At 47.5% G+C, this 20,967-nt stretch overlaps 1 protein-coding gene across 13 annotated transcripts in view; it reads right to left on the minus strand.

Annotated features, from left to right (window-relative positions):
• PTPRT (protein tyrosine phosphatase receptor type T) overlaps window positions 1-20,967 on the minus strand; it is a 1,092,462-nt gene that overhangs the window by 700,438 nt on the left and 371,057 nt on the right. For all 13 annotated transcript variants that reach the window (XM_067708176.1, XM_067708171.1, XM_067708175.1 and 10 more), the window contains exon 3: window positions 1,861-2,132. In XM_067708176.1, the coding sequence (XP_067564277.1) occupies window positions 1,861-2,132 (272 nt within the window). The remainder of the gene's footprint in view (window positions 1-1,860; window positions 2,133-20,967) is intronic.

Below are 20,967 nucleotides of genomic sequence, written 5' to 3' on the forward strand. Positions count from 1 at the left end.
GGTTTTCAGATTAGAACCCTAAGGCCTCCTTGGTGGGATCCATGGACTTATGCAGACACTTGAAGTTTATACTCAGTGCAACGGGGGGAGTTTTGGAACCAGGGCACCAGGATTCTGGTCCCAGCTTTGCCAATGATTTGCTCTGTGCTCTTGGACTTTACTGTCCATCTCTCGACCTCAGCTTTATCACCTACATCAGGGTTCAAACTATGGCCTGGAAGCCAAATTTGGTCCATCACCTGTTTCTGTACAATAAAGTTTTCTCGGAAAACAGCCACGCCCATTCATTTACATATTGTCTGTAACTGCTTGCACGGTACATCTGAAAGAACTATACCATGGGTTTTGAACTGAAGGATGCCTACAAATCTCCCAGCCACTCACCTTGCCACCCTGAGGTCCCTGTTCTGCTTCCGACTCCAGAGAAATTTCTCCAAAAGTAGATCTATGTCACTTTCTTACTTAAAACCTTCCATCAGTGGGCATGGGGATTAACTTTAAACAGGCACAGGGGATCTTATGGGGTTGATGAAAATGTTCTAGAGCTGGTTTACGGTTGTGCAAGTCAATAGATTTACTAAAAATCACTGGATTGCATACTTAAAATAAGTGGATTCTATGATACGTAAGTTGTACCTTAATAGCATAGTTTAAAAAAAAACTTTCGGGGGCTTCTCTGGTGGCACAGTGGTTGGGAGTCCGCCTGCCAATGCAGGGGACGCGGGTTCGTGCCCGGTCCAGGAGGATCCCACATGCCACGGAGCAGCTGGTCCCGTGAGCCATGGCCACTGGGCCTGTGCGTCCGGAGCTTGTGCTCCGCAATGGGTTGGGGGGGCGGGGGGGGCACAGCAGTGAGAGGCCCGCATAACGCTAAAAAAAAAAACAAAAAAACTTCCAACAGCCCCAGGCCACAACATGGAGCTGTGTTCCTCTAAGTGAGCTCTGTGGGCTGGTGACACCCTGCAGAGTGTGTGTCATCAGTCCTCAATGGGATAAGAGGCTCCTCAACGAGATAAGAGGCATTTAGAGAGTATCCCAGCAATTTGGCATTACTGTGACACTTTGATTGCAGTTTATAAAAGGACTGGTCCACAAGTTGAGGAGAAGAAACCTGGTCCTCCACCACAGATGGTTTGAGTAGTGCTGCTCTAGCCTAGAGAATAAATTTACTCTCCTTAGCCTGGCATTCAAAGACCCCATGACCTACCCACCCCTGCAGGCTTAGCTCCCAGTAGATCTCCTTTTCGACCTATAAACAACCTAGTTTCCAAACTCCGCCAAAATCTCCTCCAGCCCATGGTGTGCACTACCCCTGTCAACTCAAATGTCTTTCCCCTCCTTTTTCAATAATTAGTTATTCATCTTTAAGACTCAGCCTAAGCTGTCTGGTCCTCTTAGAAGCCATCCTAATCGTCTTGCCCCCAAACACCGTCTTCCTCAGGGGCAATATGTGACTAGTTATCTCATCTTTCTGAACATTAATTTTTTCATCTGTAAAACAGGCATGATAATAGTATCTGCCTCATCAGATTGTTATAAGAAATTATTGTATAGAAGGCTTCAATAGCTAGCTTCCTCCAGCATCCTATGGAATCCACATGTATCCCACTATATTCTAAGTGTTTATCTATTTATCAATCAGTTTCCTCCTCCAGACTGCGATCTCCAGGGTGGCAGGGGCTGTAGAGGATCTCTTCTGCATCCTCCAGGCCTGGTTAGGAGAAGCAGCTTGGTAAACACGAGTTGAACAAGTGAGTAAATGAAGTCCTTTCTAGACCTAAACTCTAAAGAGGGCAAAAGGTGTACAGATAGATTATTACTTTAAAAAAAAAAAAATCAAACTACAGTAAAACAGCATACCTGGTAGAAATGTGGCCAGAAGGTGCTGATGGCAAGCTCTGTCTTCACCCAGCCCTCAGTGACGACCCCAGACACGTTCCAGACAGGGTTCCCCTGGGGCCCACCGTTCACCTTCACATAGACATTCAAGGCCCCCGGGCTGGACCTGTCGCGGCTGGAGAAGTAGTAATGGAAATCGATGCAGTGGGTGTCATTCTCCTTCAGGGTCGGCAGGAGAAGGTGCGCCTTCTGGCCAGAGGCCCTCCCAGAGCTGTTCACCATCATGAAGGATCCTGGAGACCCACAAAGGGGGCGGGAGGTAGAGACAAGGAGAGAGAAAGAAAATCCTTCTGAAAATCAGTCACACCTGTAAACACAGTGGCCAGAAATCCAGTCCCTCTAGGAGGATATGGTTGATCCCCAGAAACCTACATTTCCTCTCTGGAGTACTTCCTCTCTCTTCTGTAACTGGGAATAAAAAATCCTACTCACCGAGGTGGTTTTAAGAATTAAGAGATGGTAACATACACGAAGTATTCTACAAAGTAAACAGTCTATAAACATGTACAGAAAAAAAACCCAGCAAATATTAAAAACAGTAGCTCCAACAGGAAGCATGGAATAAAAACTCAGGAATTTAGTTAACTGCAACCTCCGTGGGTGAAATGAGGTGAAATATCACCTCATTCGAGCTTGGGTTGTCTCAGTGGAAGCAGAAACTCTACAGCACCCAGGTATTGTTTTAACATATTCCACCTGGAGCCTTGCATTAGTACAAGGAATATATCAGAGGAGGACATATAAAAAGTACAGTATATTCAAATAAGTGAAGAAGACCTTGAAAAAATTTGAGAACCAACTGAAAGATGGAATGGAGGGTAAGTAATACTTGCTAAGCACTTAAGGGGTACCAGTGTGATGCTTACTGTCTTATTTATATATTGTTCAATTTAATCTTCAGAATGACCCTGGGAGAAGGAGAGTTTTCATTTTATTTAAAGACTGAGTGACTCGCCCTGGACCACTCAGACAGAGAGGCACGAGACCCAGATTTTCTTCAACCTCAAAGTTTATGCTATCTTTACTATTTGCAGAAAACATGACTAGTATTTTCAAACACTGGAAACGCCTGTCTCCTAGAAAGGAAGTGAGCCTCTTTGGAGTTGCTTTGACCGATTAAATGGTTGTTTCTAGTTCTTCACCCCTCCCTGGCTCCATGCCCTTGACCTTTGGCCTTGCAGTCCCTCCCAAAAGAGGCAGAGAACATGTCCCCGTCCCCGTCCCACGACTTTGGGCTCCACTCGATTTGATCAACAGGAGACTAACAGAATGAGGCTTGAAACATGCTTGCCTAGCTGCGCTTGCCCGCTTGCACTATTGCCACCTTCCATGAGAAGAATGTGCCCCAAGCAGCTGCTGCCGCCTTCAGCTTGGGATCAAGGACAGACACATGTGGAAGAGAACTAAACTCAATGGAGAGTAAAGAACCAAGCCAAGCCACCCACACAGCTGAAAGCACAGCCACATAGCCAAGGAGCCCAACCTAGCTCAGCAGATCCACCACGGGGGCTCAGACCCAGAAATGTGAGAATAAACACACACTGCTGTTTGCCACTGAGTTTCCTCTGGGTTTGTCAGGCACATTACTGCGGCAATAGCTCACTGACGAAGGTCACCAGAGATCAGACTTATGAAAGAAACCACAGGGAGGCACATTTCAGTTCAAAGGACCTTTTAACAAGTCAAATGGATGCAAAATGGGATGGACTGCCTGGGAGACAAAGTGAGCTCCTCGTCACCGCAGGTGGCTACACAGAGCCTGGACAAACTGAGGAGCCTTCTAAGGAAATTTCACAATCAACTGGGAGGGCTAAACTGTGTGACTTAGAGTCTTATGATTCTATGAAATAAACTGCATCATAAAACACAGTAGTGCTTCCCTGGTAGCGCAGTGGTTGGGAATCTGCCTGCCAATGCAGGGGACACGGGTTAGATCCCTGGCCCGGGAAGATGCCACACGCCGTGGAGCAACTAAGCCCGCATGCCACAACCACTGAAGCCCGTGCGCCTAGAGCCCCTGCTCCACAACAAGAGAAGCCACCGCAATGAGAAGCCTGAGCACCGCAACGAAGAGCAGCTCCCGCTCGCCGCCGCTAGAGAAAGCCCACGCGCAGCAACTGTCGGGAGCCATATAGGAAGTGCCTTTGAGTCACAACACAGACGAGAGCCATAGTGTCAAGCAAAGTTGATGCTATCAGGTACATATATGGAGAGGCAAAGTTCTCCTCTGCAAAGCTGATGCTGTCAGACACATATATGGAAAAGCAAAGCTTCCTGAACATAGGGTTTTTTACACTCCCCCTACCCTGTTGTTCCATGAAGAGCAGCTCCCTCCTGGTGGCTGGTGCCGTGTAATTGGTCTCTCTTGCCCAGTGCTGTAAGCTGGGCCCTCTCTGGAGGAGAAACCTGGGTTCCCGAAGACATGTGACCAGAGCCGGGGCCCCGCCAGTTGGCGAGGGAATCCCAGGGCAGGTGCTGGGCGTGGAGGCCACGGGGGCATAGGCTACCAAGGTGACAGAGAACTGACCTTCTCTGGGGGCGCTGCACCTCGCTCACTCGCACACCTCACATCTCCCTGCTTGGCCCCGGAGGATGGCTGGTTAGCCAGAGACGGGTAAGATTCCTCAGGGAAGGAACAACCTAAGACAGGCACAGTCGCAGAGGGGCCATCAGGAGAGAACTTGGGGGCCAACAGAGGTGGGGCACAGACCCTCACCCCCCCAACTTGTCCCCATGGCTGCTTCGCTTCCCACGCCCAGCTCAGATGGGAACCCAGGTAGCAGACCAGAGACCTGGCCAATGGCAACTGCTCTTCCGCCGCAGCAGGGCTTTGTTTCCCATTTTCTCCGTGGACGACAGCTTTCCTCTGTGTGGTAGCAAGGCTTTGCTCTGTGTGGTTCCCCTTGTTTTCCCCTGCCTTTGCCTAAGGTGATTTTTGTAGGATTGCTATTGGTGTTGGGAAAAATGTATAGTTTTAATGCAGGGGTTTAGGAAAGACCCCAATTTAGGGTAAAAACCAAGAGAAGAATTGTAGCTACTTCGGCTCCTTTAATGATTATATTTGTTGGGGAAATACAATGGTGGGAATATTTTTGCAGTAGCTTTTGATTTTAAAAGAAGAATTACAAGAGTTATGGCCTCCCAGTGGAGTTATAAACATGTTGGGAAATACCTGGGTATGGTGGCGAGGTTTTATGCAACGGTGGGTTTATTCAATACTAAATAGAATTTAATATTAAATAGAATAGGCTATATGGCAGCTGTTTATAACTTTCCAAGGCCTTTTAGAAGTATAAAAAATAATGTACATTGTTTTGATTATAATGATAGGGTGAGAAAATCTGTGGATGAAATGTTGTATTATTGTTTTTAAGTATTAACAGAATAATGGCTTGATTGAGCAGAATGTGCAGGTACAAGAACACTTTAATCTCCTGAGAAGAACAAACAGAGTTCCTGACCTAGATGTGACCAAGATGTACCTAACCACAGGGGACGAAGGAGACTGGAAACAATAAGAAGATTACTTAACTTGTTTAACCTGCTGATGTAAATTACTTTTGTTTTTATGATGTATGTAGGGGATTTTCTAGCATGGGAATGAAGTTTTTAAGATTGAAAATGAGATTGCCTTACAGTATAAGTATTTTGGAATCATGCGAATAAATTTGGCAGATCCTTGCATCCTCTGAGGTGTCTTGTGCTCTGTCCACGCCGACTCCGTCTCCCCTTTGGGTGAAACCTGTTCAGCTGGGGCTGGTCCCCGGCAAGCAACGAAGACCCAACACGGCCAAAAATAAAAACAAATAAATAAATAAACTTATTAAAAAAAAAACACACAGTAGATAAACTCAAGTTTTTCTGGAATGAATATTCCCACCTAGAAAACCACTGCTGTTTTGAAATCTTATTTTAGCCACTAAAATCTTCAGCTGGAATGAAACCTTAAGACCACTTATCCTCAACCAAGATGAGCCACTTCAGTAGCTGTAAGGAGCCTCATTCTTTCACCCTAATTCCCAAAAGACTAATCGCTGCAGATAATAAATGCTGGGCAACCCGTATCTTGTCGGGGTTCTAGAGGGCACTGGTCACTCGTAGCCTGTCTCCTCTGGGTTCAGGACAAATTTAAAAATAAGACACAGGAGAGAGAGAGAGACTTCAAAATCTCCGCTTTATTGTTCACAAAGCTGGATCAGAGGAAGGAACTTGGACTTGAGGCCAAATCAGGCTTCCTGCATTTTCTTCCCTGAACCAGCATGCAAAAGCAGCTGCATGATCAAGGACTCCTTCCTTCCAACTCAACCCAGATCCCTAGGGCTCATCCCAAAAATGAGCCAACAAGAAGCAAGGTGATAAAGACAGAAACTTGAACCAATGGCTAACAGACTTTCAACATCCCACCAATCAGAAAACTCACCCACCCCCTGGGGTAGGAGCCGCTGAAAGTGGAGCGAAAAGTGGTATCTTCCCCATGTTTCCAAGAGAGTCAAGTTCCCTAGTTTAGAGCCAGGCAGTAACACAGGGTACATGGAGAGCTGTCCCTTGTCAGATGTTGTCTCTAATCATCACCAACTCCCAATTGAGGCAGCAAGGAAGGAACCACTGCAGGGGGGAAACTGAGGCACTGAGGGAGGTTGGCATCCATGCCCACGTCTGTTTGCTGACCTACATCCCACAGGGTTCCAGAAGGTTCCCCTGGGACAGATGAGTGATGACCCACAAGACCCACAAGCCTCTGGCCACAGAGGGAGGGTGGGGCACAGCTACTGGTAGGGAAGACAGCCTGAGAAACAAGTGGTGTGTGGCTCTCTCCACTCAGAATCCTGGGATGCCCCGTGGACATTTAAGCTCCTATCCTCCTGCCAGTTCACACCAGGGGTCTTAGCGTCCACAGCAGCGAGAGTTGGGAAGGTTTCCCGTCCACCAGCTCAGGATCCCCCTCTTTGCATCCTAGCTCCGGTGGCGAAGCAGGCTCACTGAGGAGATGGGGCCATGTGACATCCATCCGCTCCAGCAAGTCTAGGGATTTCTCCATCTGCTGCCTCCATGACTGTTAATAAAGGATGCTGCCATTTCCCTGAAGGCAGAGCTGGTGGATGTGCTTGGCCCTCCACCAAGTCTTCATGTAGCAGAAACTGCTGGCTGATTAGCAAACCTGTCCTCTTTGTTCTGGTCACATAGCTGGATTATACTCCCCAGCTTCCTTTCAGAGTTTGGGGAGGACATGCAACTAGGTTCCAGCCAATGGGGCCCGAGTGCGAAGTCTACCACTTCCAGCTTGGTGCTTAGAAGCAGACAACCTCCACCCTCCCTCCCCCAACTCCCACTGCTCCATTCTCTTTTATCTCATCCTTCCAAGGATGATTCTTGGACCAGGAGTCTCAGCATCACCGGGGAGCTGGTAAGAAATGAAGATTCTCAGGCCCCAGCCCAGGCCTATTGCATCTGAATTAGCATTTTATCAAGATCACGAGGTGCCTTGTACGCACATTAACGTTCCAGAATCACTGCTGCATTGTCTTTTTCCCATCCACCAGCTGAAAGTACAGGATTCCAAGAGCCTAAGTGACGGCAAAGCCACAATTAAAGGAGCCTAGTTCCCTGAATGACCATGACCATGACCATGACCATGAGGAAGGCCACCCACAATTAGGAACATTCATTTTGGACTTTAAGTAAGCAAGCAAGGAATAAACTATTATTGGGTCATTAAGCCGTTAAACATTTGACGTTTATTTCTGCAACTAGCATTATCCTTATTATTTTGGCATCCCTGTAGAGCCCCTACTTCCTACAAGTCCCTTTATTTAAGGAGATAACATGAGAAATGATAACAGTTACTAAGCAAGGCTGCAGGATGTTCCAAATAGGGACATCATTAAGAGCAGTGTCCTTGGGTAAAAAGAAGCAGAAAGAAAGAAGAGAATGAAAATAATGGACTCCAAAAATAAATCCTTGAGAAGGAAAGAAACATCCTGGACCTTCATTAAGATACTTTGTGTCTCGGGGGGCCAGAGTTGGGTTGGGTTAGGGTAACAAATCACGTTCCCCATCACCACCACCCTGACCCCCTAATGGCGATCTGTGTGACCTGATATGCATCCTCTGGCCTGTAAACCAGACAGAAAGGTATGTGTTTGGGTGCAAGTCTCAGGGAGGTAAACAAGAAAACTGAAAAAAATATATAATAAAGAAAACGATGGCTGTCCATCCCACCCAGGCCAGGTGGGAAGAGCAGGAGAAGTCCTGCTCAGGAATGTCCTGGTGAGGCTGGGGGAATGCGCAGTGCTGCCCTGGAGTCCAAGTGACACAGTGTGAGAGAGGAACCTCTGGGGATGTGGTGGCGTGCGGGAGGTCAGCGGCATCGGTATCTCGCCCGCCCCGCAAGAGGGGAGGGGGACTGTGACACTGTGACACCCACAGCAGCAGCCGTGGTGAGGGTCTCCTGCGCCACGCAGGCAGTGAGCTTCCATGAGGAGTCCGGAAAGGGGCAACACGGGCAAATGATCTTATTTATACTCATGCACTCACAACATGCCCAAGGATTCTTATGAGTGACTGGGGAGAGCCTTAGGAGGGCAGAAAGAGGCCCGGCAGCCAAGCAGGTGGAGGCTTGGGGACACGAGATTTAAACCCCGGATTAGTGTCCAATTACTGCTATAACTAAAAACCAAAAACTCGGTGGATTCATACAACACAAACTTATTCCCTTATGGTTCTGGCGGTCAGGAGTCTAAAATCAAGGCGTTACAGGGCTGCTTTCCTTTTGGAGCCTTCAGGAGATAAACTGTTTCCTTGCTTTCAGTGTCTGCCTGCATTCCCTGGTTCGTGGTTCCTTCCTCCATCTTCGAAGGGCATCACTCCAACCTGTAGTTCCACAGACACATCTTTTTCCAACTTTGATTCTTCGGCCTCCTTCTTATAAGGACCCTGTACATCGGGTCCGCCCAGACAACCCAGGATCATCTCCCCAGGGCAAGATCCTTCATTCAATCACATCTTTTGTCATGTAAGGTAACATATGCACCTTTCCAGATATTTGTGTTAATACAACCACACACACGCTCCCAAGCTACCGACCGAATCAGAAGCCAGCAGCTATACACTGTCTAAACTGCAGGTGCCCTAGGGACTCTGAGTGTTCCTACGTGAGGGTAGAAAGTTCCTTGCGGTATCAGAACCCATCACGAACGTCTTCGAAGGGGAGTATGGTATAAAAAGCAAATGGTAGGGTCGAATCATTTGGCTCCCAATCTGGACAGAAAAAAGTAAGTTTTGGGGATAGGGCAGGCAAGATCCCCCTTTAGGCAGTGGAAGCTCATCAGGGCAGCGGCCAGTGTAACCTCGTGTCACCCGTGGCTCACCAGGTACCACCCCCCGTGGGTGGCTGTTCTCAGGCCACCCTCCAAGCTCAGTAGACTGATGACCTGGAGTAGAAACATGCCACTCAATATCTGAACTCCCTTCCTATGTCTGGGGGAACCCCTCAAATTTTTAAGCAGAGCCCATTTCCTCTATGGAAATGAAAAAGATGTCCTCTTTCCCAGTCTCCTCTGTAGCTAAGACTCAGGCAGAGGATGTGAGTTCTACCAAACAGGCACACACAACCGCAATTTCTGAACCAGACACTAGTGATGAGATGAACCAGAGCTCAGTGAAGCAGAGACTGTGAAGAGGGGGCAGCAGCCATGGAAGAAGGTGCTTCTGAGTTGCAGAGGCCGCAATCAGTGGACCGTGCAGCAGATCCAGCCTCGCTGGAGTGCAGCACAGCCGTGAGTACACACAGAGGAGTGGTGACTAACTCAGCCGGGGGTGGGGGTCAGGACATCTTCCAGGAATGGACTAAGCTGAGCTGGAATTTGAAGAATGAACAGAAGTGAAACCTCACCAGTCATTGAGCATATCATGAACCCTGACAATGGAATCTGACCAGCTTTAAACTCCAGCTCCAAGCAACACTCCCTATTTATTTCCAGAAGTCCCCAAGGCACCCCAGTTAATGACACCGGTCCCCTTGTCCTCATAGCACTTCCAGGTGCAGATCCCTCATGTGCCTTTGTCATTGTTTGTGATGTCTCCACGAATGGGTGGGTCCTTGTTACTGTCTCTCTGCCCTGGGACAGACTCAGGGGACACACAATAGAACTGCTTTGGCCCGAGAGTCCACAAGGCTCAAGAGGCAGCTCTTTCTGCAAACTCACATGGCTTTTTTTCCCCTCCTCCATCAGGGTCTATGCTCACTCAGCACATCTGCCCCCTACAGGTCAGTTCTTAATTCCACTTGGCGTCATCCTTCATGATGGAGTTCCTCCTCCATCCGTGGCCCTGCAGTCACTCCCTGCAACAGGTTCCGTCCAGTACTCTCATATCCTAACTGCACAGGGCTCAATTTCTTTTCTCTCCTGATATCCCTTTCCCAGGAATACTGTCAGCCCCATCAGGTTAGCGTAGATCAGCCGATGTAAAGAGATACTGGTGGTACAGAGCTGAACTCCACACATTAGAATACGAAAGCCTCTCCTCTTTCCCAGTTGGGATACCTTCCATGGAAGTGGGCCTGGTGGTAACTTGGGAGGGCATTTCACGTAGGGCAAACAGCACGTGCAAAGGCACAGAGGCAGGAAACCACAGCATCCAGCAAGGCAAGCACAGTACCTCAGGGAAGGGTGGGATCCTGCCATCTACAGACCTCATGCGCATCTCGTCTACCTTACAGAGGTCTGGCCACATCCTCCAGAAAGGAAGCCAGATCTCTGAGTTGAGCACAGGCCTGCCGTTTTAGAGACTGTTCGGGACTGAAAGCCCTCATATATCAGCAGCTCGGTGGGGCCCTCTTTGATCAACAGGTAGGCTTAATTAATATCATCCCAGGGCTGTCAGTTTCCTGGAGATCAAAAATGAGCCTGTCATTATGCCAAGATCAGCCAGAAACAAGAAAGAGAAAGACTGTAAGTACATTTCTTCCCTTCCTCTTCTTCCCCCCCCCCCCAAATCCACTGGCGTGATCAGGAACATAAAACAGCGTTAGTTTCCTCATAGTTATTATACGTAGTACCAAAAACTGTGGAATTAAAGCAGGAAGTACTCTCTGGCTGGGCATCAACTTTGCATTTTTCCCCCCTTCGTGCATAATAACGCCTTGATAAGAGCCCCGTTATTGATGTGTCTGCAACATAGATCCCCTTTTTGGAGGCAAAACGCTTCTCCGTAGCAGATGGTGGCTATTGTGTTTACACATGAGCACCTCAGGATTGCAGTCCTCACGTCGGCAGTAAAAAGAAAACCCTAATTGAGTTTTTAATGGCTTTGCACATTGTTCATTAAGATTACATGAGTGTGCTCGCAACTGGCAGCTGAGGGCCCGGAGCTCTGAGAGCTCAGAGCTGTCCCTGCAGACCGGTGGCCCTGCCAGCTCCCAGAGCCAGCACCTACGTGAAGGGAGCGGATGGCGGCAGGGACCCAAATGCTGCCCGCAGCCAAGGCAGCTGTGGCGGCATGTAACAAGTCCTGGATTTATAGTCAAGAAAACTGGGTTTCAGTCCCACTTCTGTCATTTCTTAGTTGCCTCACTTTGAGCAAGTCAATAAACCTCCCTGGGCCTCAACGTCCTCATCTATAAAACGGGATAATGAAAGCTACAAGTCCAAGTTTTGTGGTTGATCTGTTTTCAGTGTATGTTACGTATAACACTGGACTTGACTCAATAAATGTTAATTTCATAACAAATGGTCAGCAGCAGGTGATAATGGGTCCAATGCAATTTATAACATGTTTGATGTCAATAATGTTTACTGAGAACTTAGTACATGCCAGGCACTGGTCTAAGCATCTTTCCACATCCCAGTGAGATGGTGTCATGCTATCCCTGTTTTAAAGCAAGGAACAGTGAGGAAGAGGCAGGTAAAGTCTTTTTGCCCAAAGCTACAGGGGTAGAAAGTCATAAACACACCAATTACGCTTGTTCAATAATCAGAGACTTCAGGGTCTATAAATGCCCTCTCCGATTTAGTAGCTAATAGCAACAGGTGCCTATTTAAATTTAAATTAATTAAATTAAAAATTAATTTACTCAGACACATTAGCCATAGTCCAAGGACTCAGTAGACACCATATTGTACAGCGACGACAGAGAAAATTGCCATCATCCTAGAAAGTTCTATTGAGTAATGCTGGTCTAGAAACTGTAGATTATTCATCAAAGCATAACAAACTATAGCCAGGTGAGACATAAGAGCTTAACTGCTCCAACCAACTCACTTTAGAAATCCCAGTAAGGGGAAGGGACTTGACCAAAGACACACAACACAATGAAGATTCAGGGTCAGGTTTACCTGACTCCTGTTTCAGTTTGCAGCATAGACAATCCTGCCCACCGTGCCTGAGCTGTATGGTCACAGCAGTGGTTCCTCAAAGAGCTATTTAAGAGGGGAAAAAAAACTCATGTTACCTCCAGGAGGTAGAGAGTTCTTAAGCATTCCAAATGCCCGATGCCTTTTAGGGGTACCCTGCACACACAGGGCACTCACAGCCTCAGTTCTGAAATGCAATTTAACAACTATTTGTTGAGCCCCCTAGTCCTGGTGTGTGGGGATGATGCAGGACACAAGGAAGCCCTAGAGTTACCTGGTCTGGATTGGAATCCCAGCTACTCCTCTTTTGCCTGGATGACCTCAGATAAATCTCCTAAACTCTGTGAACCTCAGTTTCGTTTTCTGGCAAAACGGCCACAAAAATACATCTTATACTGTGGTCATGAAGATTAAATGAAATAGTTTATAACGTATCTAGATAATGATTGCTGCATTGTAGGTCCTCAAAAACTAGCTCCTTTCCGTCCTTCCCATTCCCCAAAGTTTTCAATGTAGTGGGGAAACCTCGATAGAATGAGGAAGAAAATGGCAAAGACTACTGAGAAACAGAATCAAATCTGCTGCCCCATTCCCACCCCTTGCAATGGATCGGTCATCAAATTCTGGGGGTGCTTCCTCCTTGTGTTTCTCCTTTCGTCTTCTTCCTCTCCACTCCCACAGCCGCTGGCCTAGCTCACATCCACCACATCTGTGTCATGGACTTTCTGCCTGCTTCACGGATGTCTGCAACAACTTCCTAATCGGTCTAGTCCTTAATTCTTTCACCGATGCAACAGCAAGTAGGACCATCTTCCTGAGATGCAAAACCAACCATGATGTGTCCTAAACTTCCTAGAAAGTCCTCCTTTATAGGAAAGGAGGACTCCCTGTTTCCTGTAAAGTCCAGAGTCTTTCATGGGGATGTTTGGAGACCTCTGTACCCTGCCTCTATCTCCTGCCTTGTATATGAATACTCTCCCCCTACACAGCCCTCATCCACTCTATGGTAAGTATAATAACGGCTTCCCAAAGATGTCCATGTTCTAATCTCCTGGAACCTGTGAATATGCTACCTTATGTGGCAAAGTGGAATTAAGGTTGCAGATGGAAGTACAATTGCTAATCAGATGACCCTGCAATGGAAGGATTATTCTGGATGAGAGAGGCAGAGGAGGCAGAATCGGACAGGGATTTGATGATGCTATGCTTCTGGCTTTGAAGATAGAAGAACAAGCCATGAACCAAGAAATGCAAGTTTCCTCTAGAAACTAGAAAAGGCAAGAAAAGACTCTCCCCTAGAGCTTTCAGAAAGGCACACAGCCCTGTGGACACCTTGATTTTATACCAGTGAAACCCATTTAGGACTTCCGACCTCCAGAAATTGCTGTTACAGCAGTAATAGGAAACTAATACACACTCCAGACTTCCCTGCTTCTGGGTTTTCGCTCAGGTGATGCTGTTCCTGAAATCCACACTGCCTGGCCCAGCCATGGTCCTTCACTAAATTACTTAAATGCAGTTCTCTCTGTGGTTTTCACTAATGCCTAGAGAACAGTTATTCCTGCATTGCTGACCCTATACATACCTCTGTTATAGCTCTCCTGCACATGGCCTAATTTAAAAGTCCAGAATGATGAAGTTTCGCTGTCTGATCACAATAAAAGGGCAGGGGGCACAAAAATGTCAAAAGATACAATGCATCATAAAGTAAGAGAATATATGTAGAAGAGAAACAGAGTTCTACCAGTAATATCATGAAAACTAATAATCATTAAGTCAATCATAAACATAACAATTTACCAATAGCCAGGGAAACAAACATATCATTCGACATTATTCATACTATCAATGAAAGCCTTCTAATTATCATGTGTCAAAAAAAAGGAAAGAAATGTGCTTCCTTTCTAATATACCAGAAAATGGGGGGAGGGATTAACTACAGCTTAATGGATACATAGTATCTATTTAGAACAAAGAAAATACATCCCGACGTTTCAAAGGCACCAAACACTTGTGAACATTTTTGTCAGAGTCAGTTTGTGTGAACAAGTAATAACTATTTCTGTAATCATTCATTCAGACCAATAAGGTGAGGTTTAAGCATTTCATATGCAAATGTGTTAAGACAGCTCTCCAACACACAAGTTATCTGATAGTCCATGTAGGTGTGGATAATGCAGCTGAAAATGGAATTGAACTCAGGTGGTTGGATCTGAAGGTGCTGCTGGAAGGGGGCTCTCAACGTGGACCCCTCCCCCAAAGACCAGGTACCTGGGGCTCTGCATTCCTTCCCCATCACTGAGAAAAAGATGAAAGGTGAAGAAAAGAGGGAGAGAGAAAAGAAGAGGGAGGGAGGGAGGGAGAGTGGGGGAAATAAGGAAAGGGGGAGAAATCAGAGGAGCAGACAGGAAGGAAGAGGAGGAGAGGAGGCGCAGAGGAAGAAGGAAGGGGAAAGGGCAGTGGTGACACCAGGGAAATGGAGTTCAGGCGAGGAAAAGAAGGCTGAGCAGAGAGGGAGGAGAGAGGAGGACCATGATGGAGACAAAGCAGAATAAAACCCAAATCTGAACCCTTTAACATCTTCTCCTCCCCTTCGCTCCCCAAACCAAAACCCAAACAAAAGTGTTCACACTTTTAGACCTTCTAATAATCTTATGATGAAACCAGACCCGGCTAAACATCACGCAGCACACCGGGTTCTCCGCACGTATAACTACGTAACTTGCCTCCCCCAACATCTCAGTGTAGCATCTCAGGAGGAAACATCCCAGGAGGAAAAATAAGCATTACTGTAGGAAAAGCAATGGAACCCAACACAGGACGGAATGAGAACTCAGCCACACAAACGGTGAAATCTAACGGGTTTGTCTGAGTTGCTCTTTGACATGGGAAATCGCAGAACTCTACGGCGAGGTCGAGACAGAACTGACGGGCAGACAATGTCACTCTCCCTTCAGACTCCGACCCCTTCCTGTGCATCCATCTTAGACACGTGGTGCCTCTGTGAGCGAGCAATTCTCTCTCCATTTCTTCACCTGGAGCACAGGTGTGCAGCTAGAGCTTCTGAAGTTCCCTCCAGCTGGAGAAGTCTACAGTTCCAAGGAGTTAAAGTCACATGACGAAGCGAGTGGAGAGTAAGGAGACAGGACTGGCTTGGATTTTCTAACCAGACTCCTATGGAAAGGGGTGAAGGAGGAGAGACCCTTTTCCCTGGATCTGGTTCCTGGAGAAACAGTCATTTTGATCTTCCCACAAGAATTCCTTTCCTGTATTAGTCACATCTGCTCATTAATAACAACAACAGCAAACACATACTATCACATTTTACTTCTATTCATTCATTTAATTCTAATATCAACCTTCTCTTACAAATGAGAAAATTGAGGCACACAGAGGTTAGGTAACCTTCCCAAGGCCACACAGGTAGCAGCAGAGCCAAGATTCAAACCCAGGAAATTCTAATCATCATTTAGCTCTTAGGCTCCACACCACAAGTGGGCATGTTGTATTTGCTAGCAAGGGGTCATCACACGTTCCCTGGGATTGGCTGGCCTTGCTCTGGGGAGCTGGAGCAGGTAGAAAGAAGGGCAATGAGTGGGAGGAAAGAACAAAACTGAAATCAGTTGTCAAGCTGCTGTCATATTAAGAGTAAAGAGAGGGCTTCCCTGGTGGCACAATGGCTAAGAATCAGCCTGCCAATGCAGGGGACACGGGTTTGAGCCCTGGTCTGGGAAGATCCCACATGCCGCGGAACAATTAAGCCTGTGCGCCACAACTACTGAGCCTGCGCTCTAGAGCCCACGAGCCACAACTACTGAAGCCCGTGTGCCTAGCGTCCGTGCTCCGCACCAAGAGAAGCCACCGCAATGAGAAGCCCACGCACCGCAGTGAAGAGCAGCCCCAGCTCCCCGCAACTAGAGAAAGCCCGTGTGCAGCAATGAAGACCCAATGCAGCCAAAAATAAATAAATAAAATATATAAATTTATTTTTTAAAAGAAGAGTAAAGAGAACAACAGGGCTGCCGGGAACATTGTCAGACCCCAAATTGTTCTTGACATTCATTGGGCTGAGTCCCTTGCTTCTGCAGCTCTAAATCTCTAAACTGAAATGACATGGAACTAAAATATATTTACTTTTTAAATCTCCGAACTCTTCACACATCCGTTGGCACGATAATATTTTGATTAGTTACATTTATGCTCCAGTTACACTCAGAGAATGTTCAAGAGTGTTTTATATAGAGCATGTTTGCCATGCTCTATGGAATATACTAGGTTATTACTTCGTATACGTGCAATGGGAAAAGCCACAAATGGAAAAGAGGGGAAAAATGCAAAATGAAGAAATGACTAAGCCTGTTAAAATAGTGCTGTCTTGCCTTCACATTACTAAATTGTGTCATTGCTATTATCTCCCAAGTTTTAAAATACCAAGGCTTGAAGAGACGTAAAGTGTTAAAGTCTACTTGGCCTCACCTGACGCTTTTATCTCCCAACATCTGGGTGTGATTCTGAAAGCAACCTCATCACGTCCCCACAGAGTGGCAAGGTCAACACTGGGGAAGGTTTGTGTTTTTGTGCTTTTCTCTGGGGAGAGGGCCCATCTATTTCTCAAAGAGGTCCATGACCCTATCCATAATAAACAAATAAATACATATATAAGTTAGGTTAAGAGGTACCCTGAGCTTTGCAAAGTGCCTGCCCTGGAGACGCTAGGGTGGGCTTACTGTGAGGGCTGGCTAGGTGACCTCACATCATTTTGTCCTTCATCAGCAGACCAGATGGTGGTTGGTTGAGGTGAGGGCATTACACTGTCTAATGCTGATATCAGATGGGCTCTCTGCCCTGTAGAGATGTGCTACAGGTTGTCTGCACCCTGATTCCACAGCAGCTTCCCCTCAAATCCTCAGCCACCAGGGCTCACCTTCTCCATTTGTTTCCCCTGCCACTGCATCCCTACGTCAGCTAGCACCTCCATGCCTTGGTTTCCTCCCCGCATGAAGGCTAACCCCTTCACCAGTTTCCTCCCCCAAACCCCCCTGAACCAAGCATTTTATAAATGGGGTGAAATTGGTTCTAACATCAAATATTACCTGCAGACTTGCCATGTGTCTGACACTCTAGAGAAACAGCAGTCAGCAGGACTGTTTTTGCCCCCGCGGAGATGATGCCAGGTAAAAGGCAGTTGTGAGGATGCGGGGAGTCCCGTGATACCTCGTGTACACGGAGAGAGATCTAGCCCGGACTTGATCTGGGGGAGGAGGTGTACAAAGAAAGAAAACAACAACTTGCTGGAGCAAATAAACCCCAGGCTTAGGCCTATGGTTATACAGGTGTCAGACAGGTGAAGAGGGCGCAGAAACCATGTTCCCAGAAGACGAAATAGACTCTTTCAAAGCCAAGAAACAAGACAGTGTCTAAACTGTGGTGGGACTAGAAGGAATTGTAAGTACAGAGCAAGTATCCTACAAACCACCTCTCTAACCTCCCAGCCTCACTGTGTAGATGAGGAACTTGACATTCAGAGAGGTGCAGTGACTTGTCCAAAGTCACACAGCCAGAAGGCAGCAGTGCCAGGATTCACACTTAGGTGTGTCTGGCTCCAAAGTCAGTGCTACTTTTCTCTAAAACAGTGGCTCCCCGAGTGAAGCATGCATCAGAATCACCTGGAAAGCTTGTTGAGAGATGGCTGGGTCCCACCCCCAGTAGGCTTGGGGTGGGGCCTGAGAATTCTAACAAGTTTCTAAGCGAAGCTGATGCAGCAGACCCACGGGCCACACTTTGAGAACCACCAGCCTAGCTGGTCTCTAACTGCCAGCCCTGATGAGCCAGGGGTCCATAAACTTGGGCAGGTGGACCAGCGGTGCTGCCCCGTCTCTCCATCCAGGGCTGGCAGGTATGCTAGCCTGCTGGAGGAGGCTCCCTCCTACCCTGGGCCACACACTGTGTACCTCTCTTAGGGACAGCAGGGCTCTGGCCACCCACCATCAAAGGTGAAGTCTCTCTCTACGGCCCAACCTCAGCAAGGCCTCTCTGCTGACGTGAGCAGTCCCCCTTCAATCACTGGTAATCACCAAGGATATCATTAGATACTTATTTACTCCCCCAAATGTACCAGGGTCTGCATAGAAAATAGCTCCATAATTATTCCTCCTCTTTTACCAGCCTCTAAGGAGCTGCAAGAATTTGACAACTGTTATCCAATTAATCCTGACAGCTTTTGTTTTTAAAATGTAAAGGTATTTCTTTCATCTAAGATGGGAAATGCTAGTTCCTTTTTTGAGGTGAGAATGAGGGCAAAGAGAGGCCAAATGAAATGGCCGATGTCACTAGGGTCATTTCTTGCCCCCTCTCTCCTGAGAGGTCAGGGGATTAATGTAGGAGAAGAACATGGACTCTGGATTCAGACTGCCAGATCAAATCCCAGCTCTATCAGCTACATTCTGTGTGACCTTGGGCAAGTTACTGAACCTCTCTGAGCCATAGTGTCCTCATCTGTAAAGTGAAAATGATGACAGTATTAGGAGTACCTGCCTCAAAGGTTTGTTATGAGAACTAAATGTGTTTATATAGGTTAAGTCCTTAGAATACTGGCTGGTACATCGTAAGATCTATGTAATGTTAGCTATCATGGTCACTGGCGGCAGCAGCATCCCTGAGCCCTCCTGTGGATCTCTGACTACAACAGAGAGTGAGATAGTTGGTCCTACCAACCAGCAGGATCAGGTAGGTCCCAGTCTCACTTCCCATGCATGCAATGTCCCCAGGAGGCACCAGGAAGCCACGGCTCTCCCCAGTTTACCCCAAGGAACATTTTTCTTTGTCAGTGGTTCTCCAAATGTGGTCCCCAACCTGGCTGCATCAGCATCGCCTGGGAACTTGATAAAAAAAACAAAAACAAATTCCTGTCCTACTGCATCAGAAATTCTGGGGTGTGACCCAGTTACCTGTGCTTTCACAAGCACCCCAGGTGATGCGGATACATGCTCAAGTTTGAGAACCACTTTTTTTGTGCAAACAGGCTCCCAGGGACGCAGCCTATTTGGGTGGGCCATGCTAACCCAGGGTATCAGGCCAGCTCCTGTCCACTGCATGGTCCCTGCATTTCCCACGAAGGCACAGGTCTCCTGGGGTCACAACACTGTAACACAGGGCCAGAGCCTGGGCTCTTGACCATCGCCCTACACCGCCCCACATGAAACTGCCTTCCCAACTCCCACTTCCAGGAAGGCCTCCGAGCATCACTCCTATGGGCCAGCCTGGGAGGGGGCTTTCATTGCCATGGGAGGCAACCACAGTTGGCTCTGCACGTCTGAGGGCAGGAAGAGGATACTTGGAGGGAAATGCCAACTCACAGAAATAGACACAGAGGGTCTCCCAGTCCTACCTGTGTCCTCGAAGCCACCAGGATGTCCCCTTGACTATCGACTGGAGCTTTGAAATCAGGTCCCTGAAGCACCTGACATCCTTCACGGCCTTCACCCCAAACTGCTCCCTCCTCCCCTCTCACCCTTCACTTCTCCACCTGTTTCCAATCCTGTCAACTGCAAATCTGATTTCCCACTTCCAACTTACATTTCCCCTAATATCCAGCCCCAGTCTCCTTCCCTTGTCTCACTTTTTCTACCAAAATCCACTTTGGACTTTAGACTCTTTGACCACGAGGCAAAGGCCTCCCTACCCCTTGGTTATCCTCCCTCTTGCTGCTTTCTCCCTCATCCAGTCCAGGGGAGTCTACACTCCTCGCCACCAAAGACCCCATCAGCTCCACCCAGACACAGACGGGAAGACAGAGCAGGACAAGATGAAGTGCAGAAGCCCTAGGGCTGAAAGCCGCCAGGCAGGCGACGAGCTCTGTGTTACTTTTCTGTGGCAGCTGTAACCAAGGACCACACACCGAGTGGCTGAAACAGTAGAAATGCTTGATCTCACAGTCCTGAAAGCTAGAAGTCTGAGGTCAAGGTGTCAGCAGGGTTGGCTCCTCCTGAGGGCTGTGTGGGATCATCTGTTCTCTCTCCCAGCTTCCGGTGGGCTGCCGGCGATCTCTGGCATTCCCTGGCTTGCAGAAGCATCACCCCGATCTCTGCCCTCAAATTCACACGGCATTCTCCCCACGTGTTTGTCTTCAAATGTCCCTCTTTCATAAAGACACCAGCCGCACTGAAGTCTGGGCCCACCGACCTCCGGTATGCCCTCATCTTAACTAATTACATCGGCAATAACCCGATTTCCAAATAAGGTCACATTCTGAGGTACGGGGGGCTAGAACTTCAACGTATGAATTGGAGGGAGGTAAATTTCAACCCATAACAAGCTTCCTAGATCCCTACGACGCTCAACACCCAAAGAGGTGCCTAGACATCACACAGGAGAATTCCTGTAGAGATGCCCAAACACCAAATTTGGAGATGTGGCGTAGTATTCATTGCTTTTCATTTTAAAATGAAACGCAGGGGGGAAAAAAAACCCAGAAAAGTAGAATGTAGGGGAGAAAATCGCCCACCACAGAAAGACAACAACACAAACATCTTGCCGTATTTCCTAGCAGCCACATTTCCTGGCATGGGTTAGTGCTTTCTGCTGAGTTGTGGCATTTAATTGGGCTTGTGACTGTGGTTTGTAAGACCTTGCCAAAGAAGAGGCTTAATGAGGGATTACAGTTTATAGTGGACTTATCTGCACTGAAGCAACATCCAGATGCCATTGGAAAAGGCAC

This window comes from Pseudorca crassidens, chromosome 15 (assembly GCF_039906515.1).
Source record: "Pseudorca crassidens isolate mPseCra1 chromosome 15, mPseCra1.hap1, whole genome shotgun sequence".
Lineage (NCBI taxonomy): Eukaryota > Metazoa > Chordata > Mammalia > Artiodactyla > Delphinidae > Pseudorca > Pseudorca crassidens.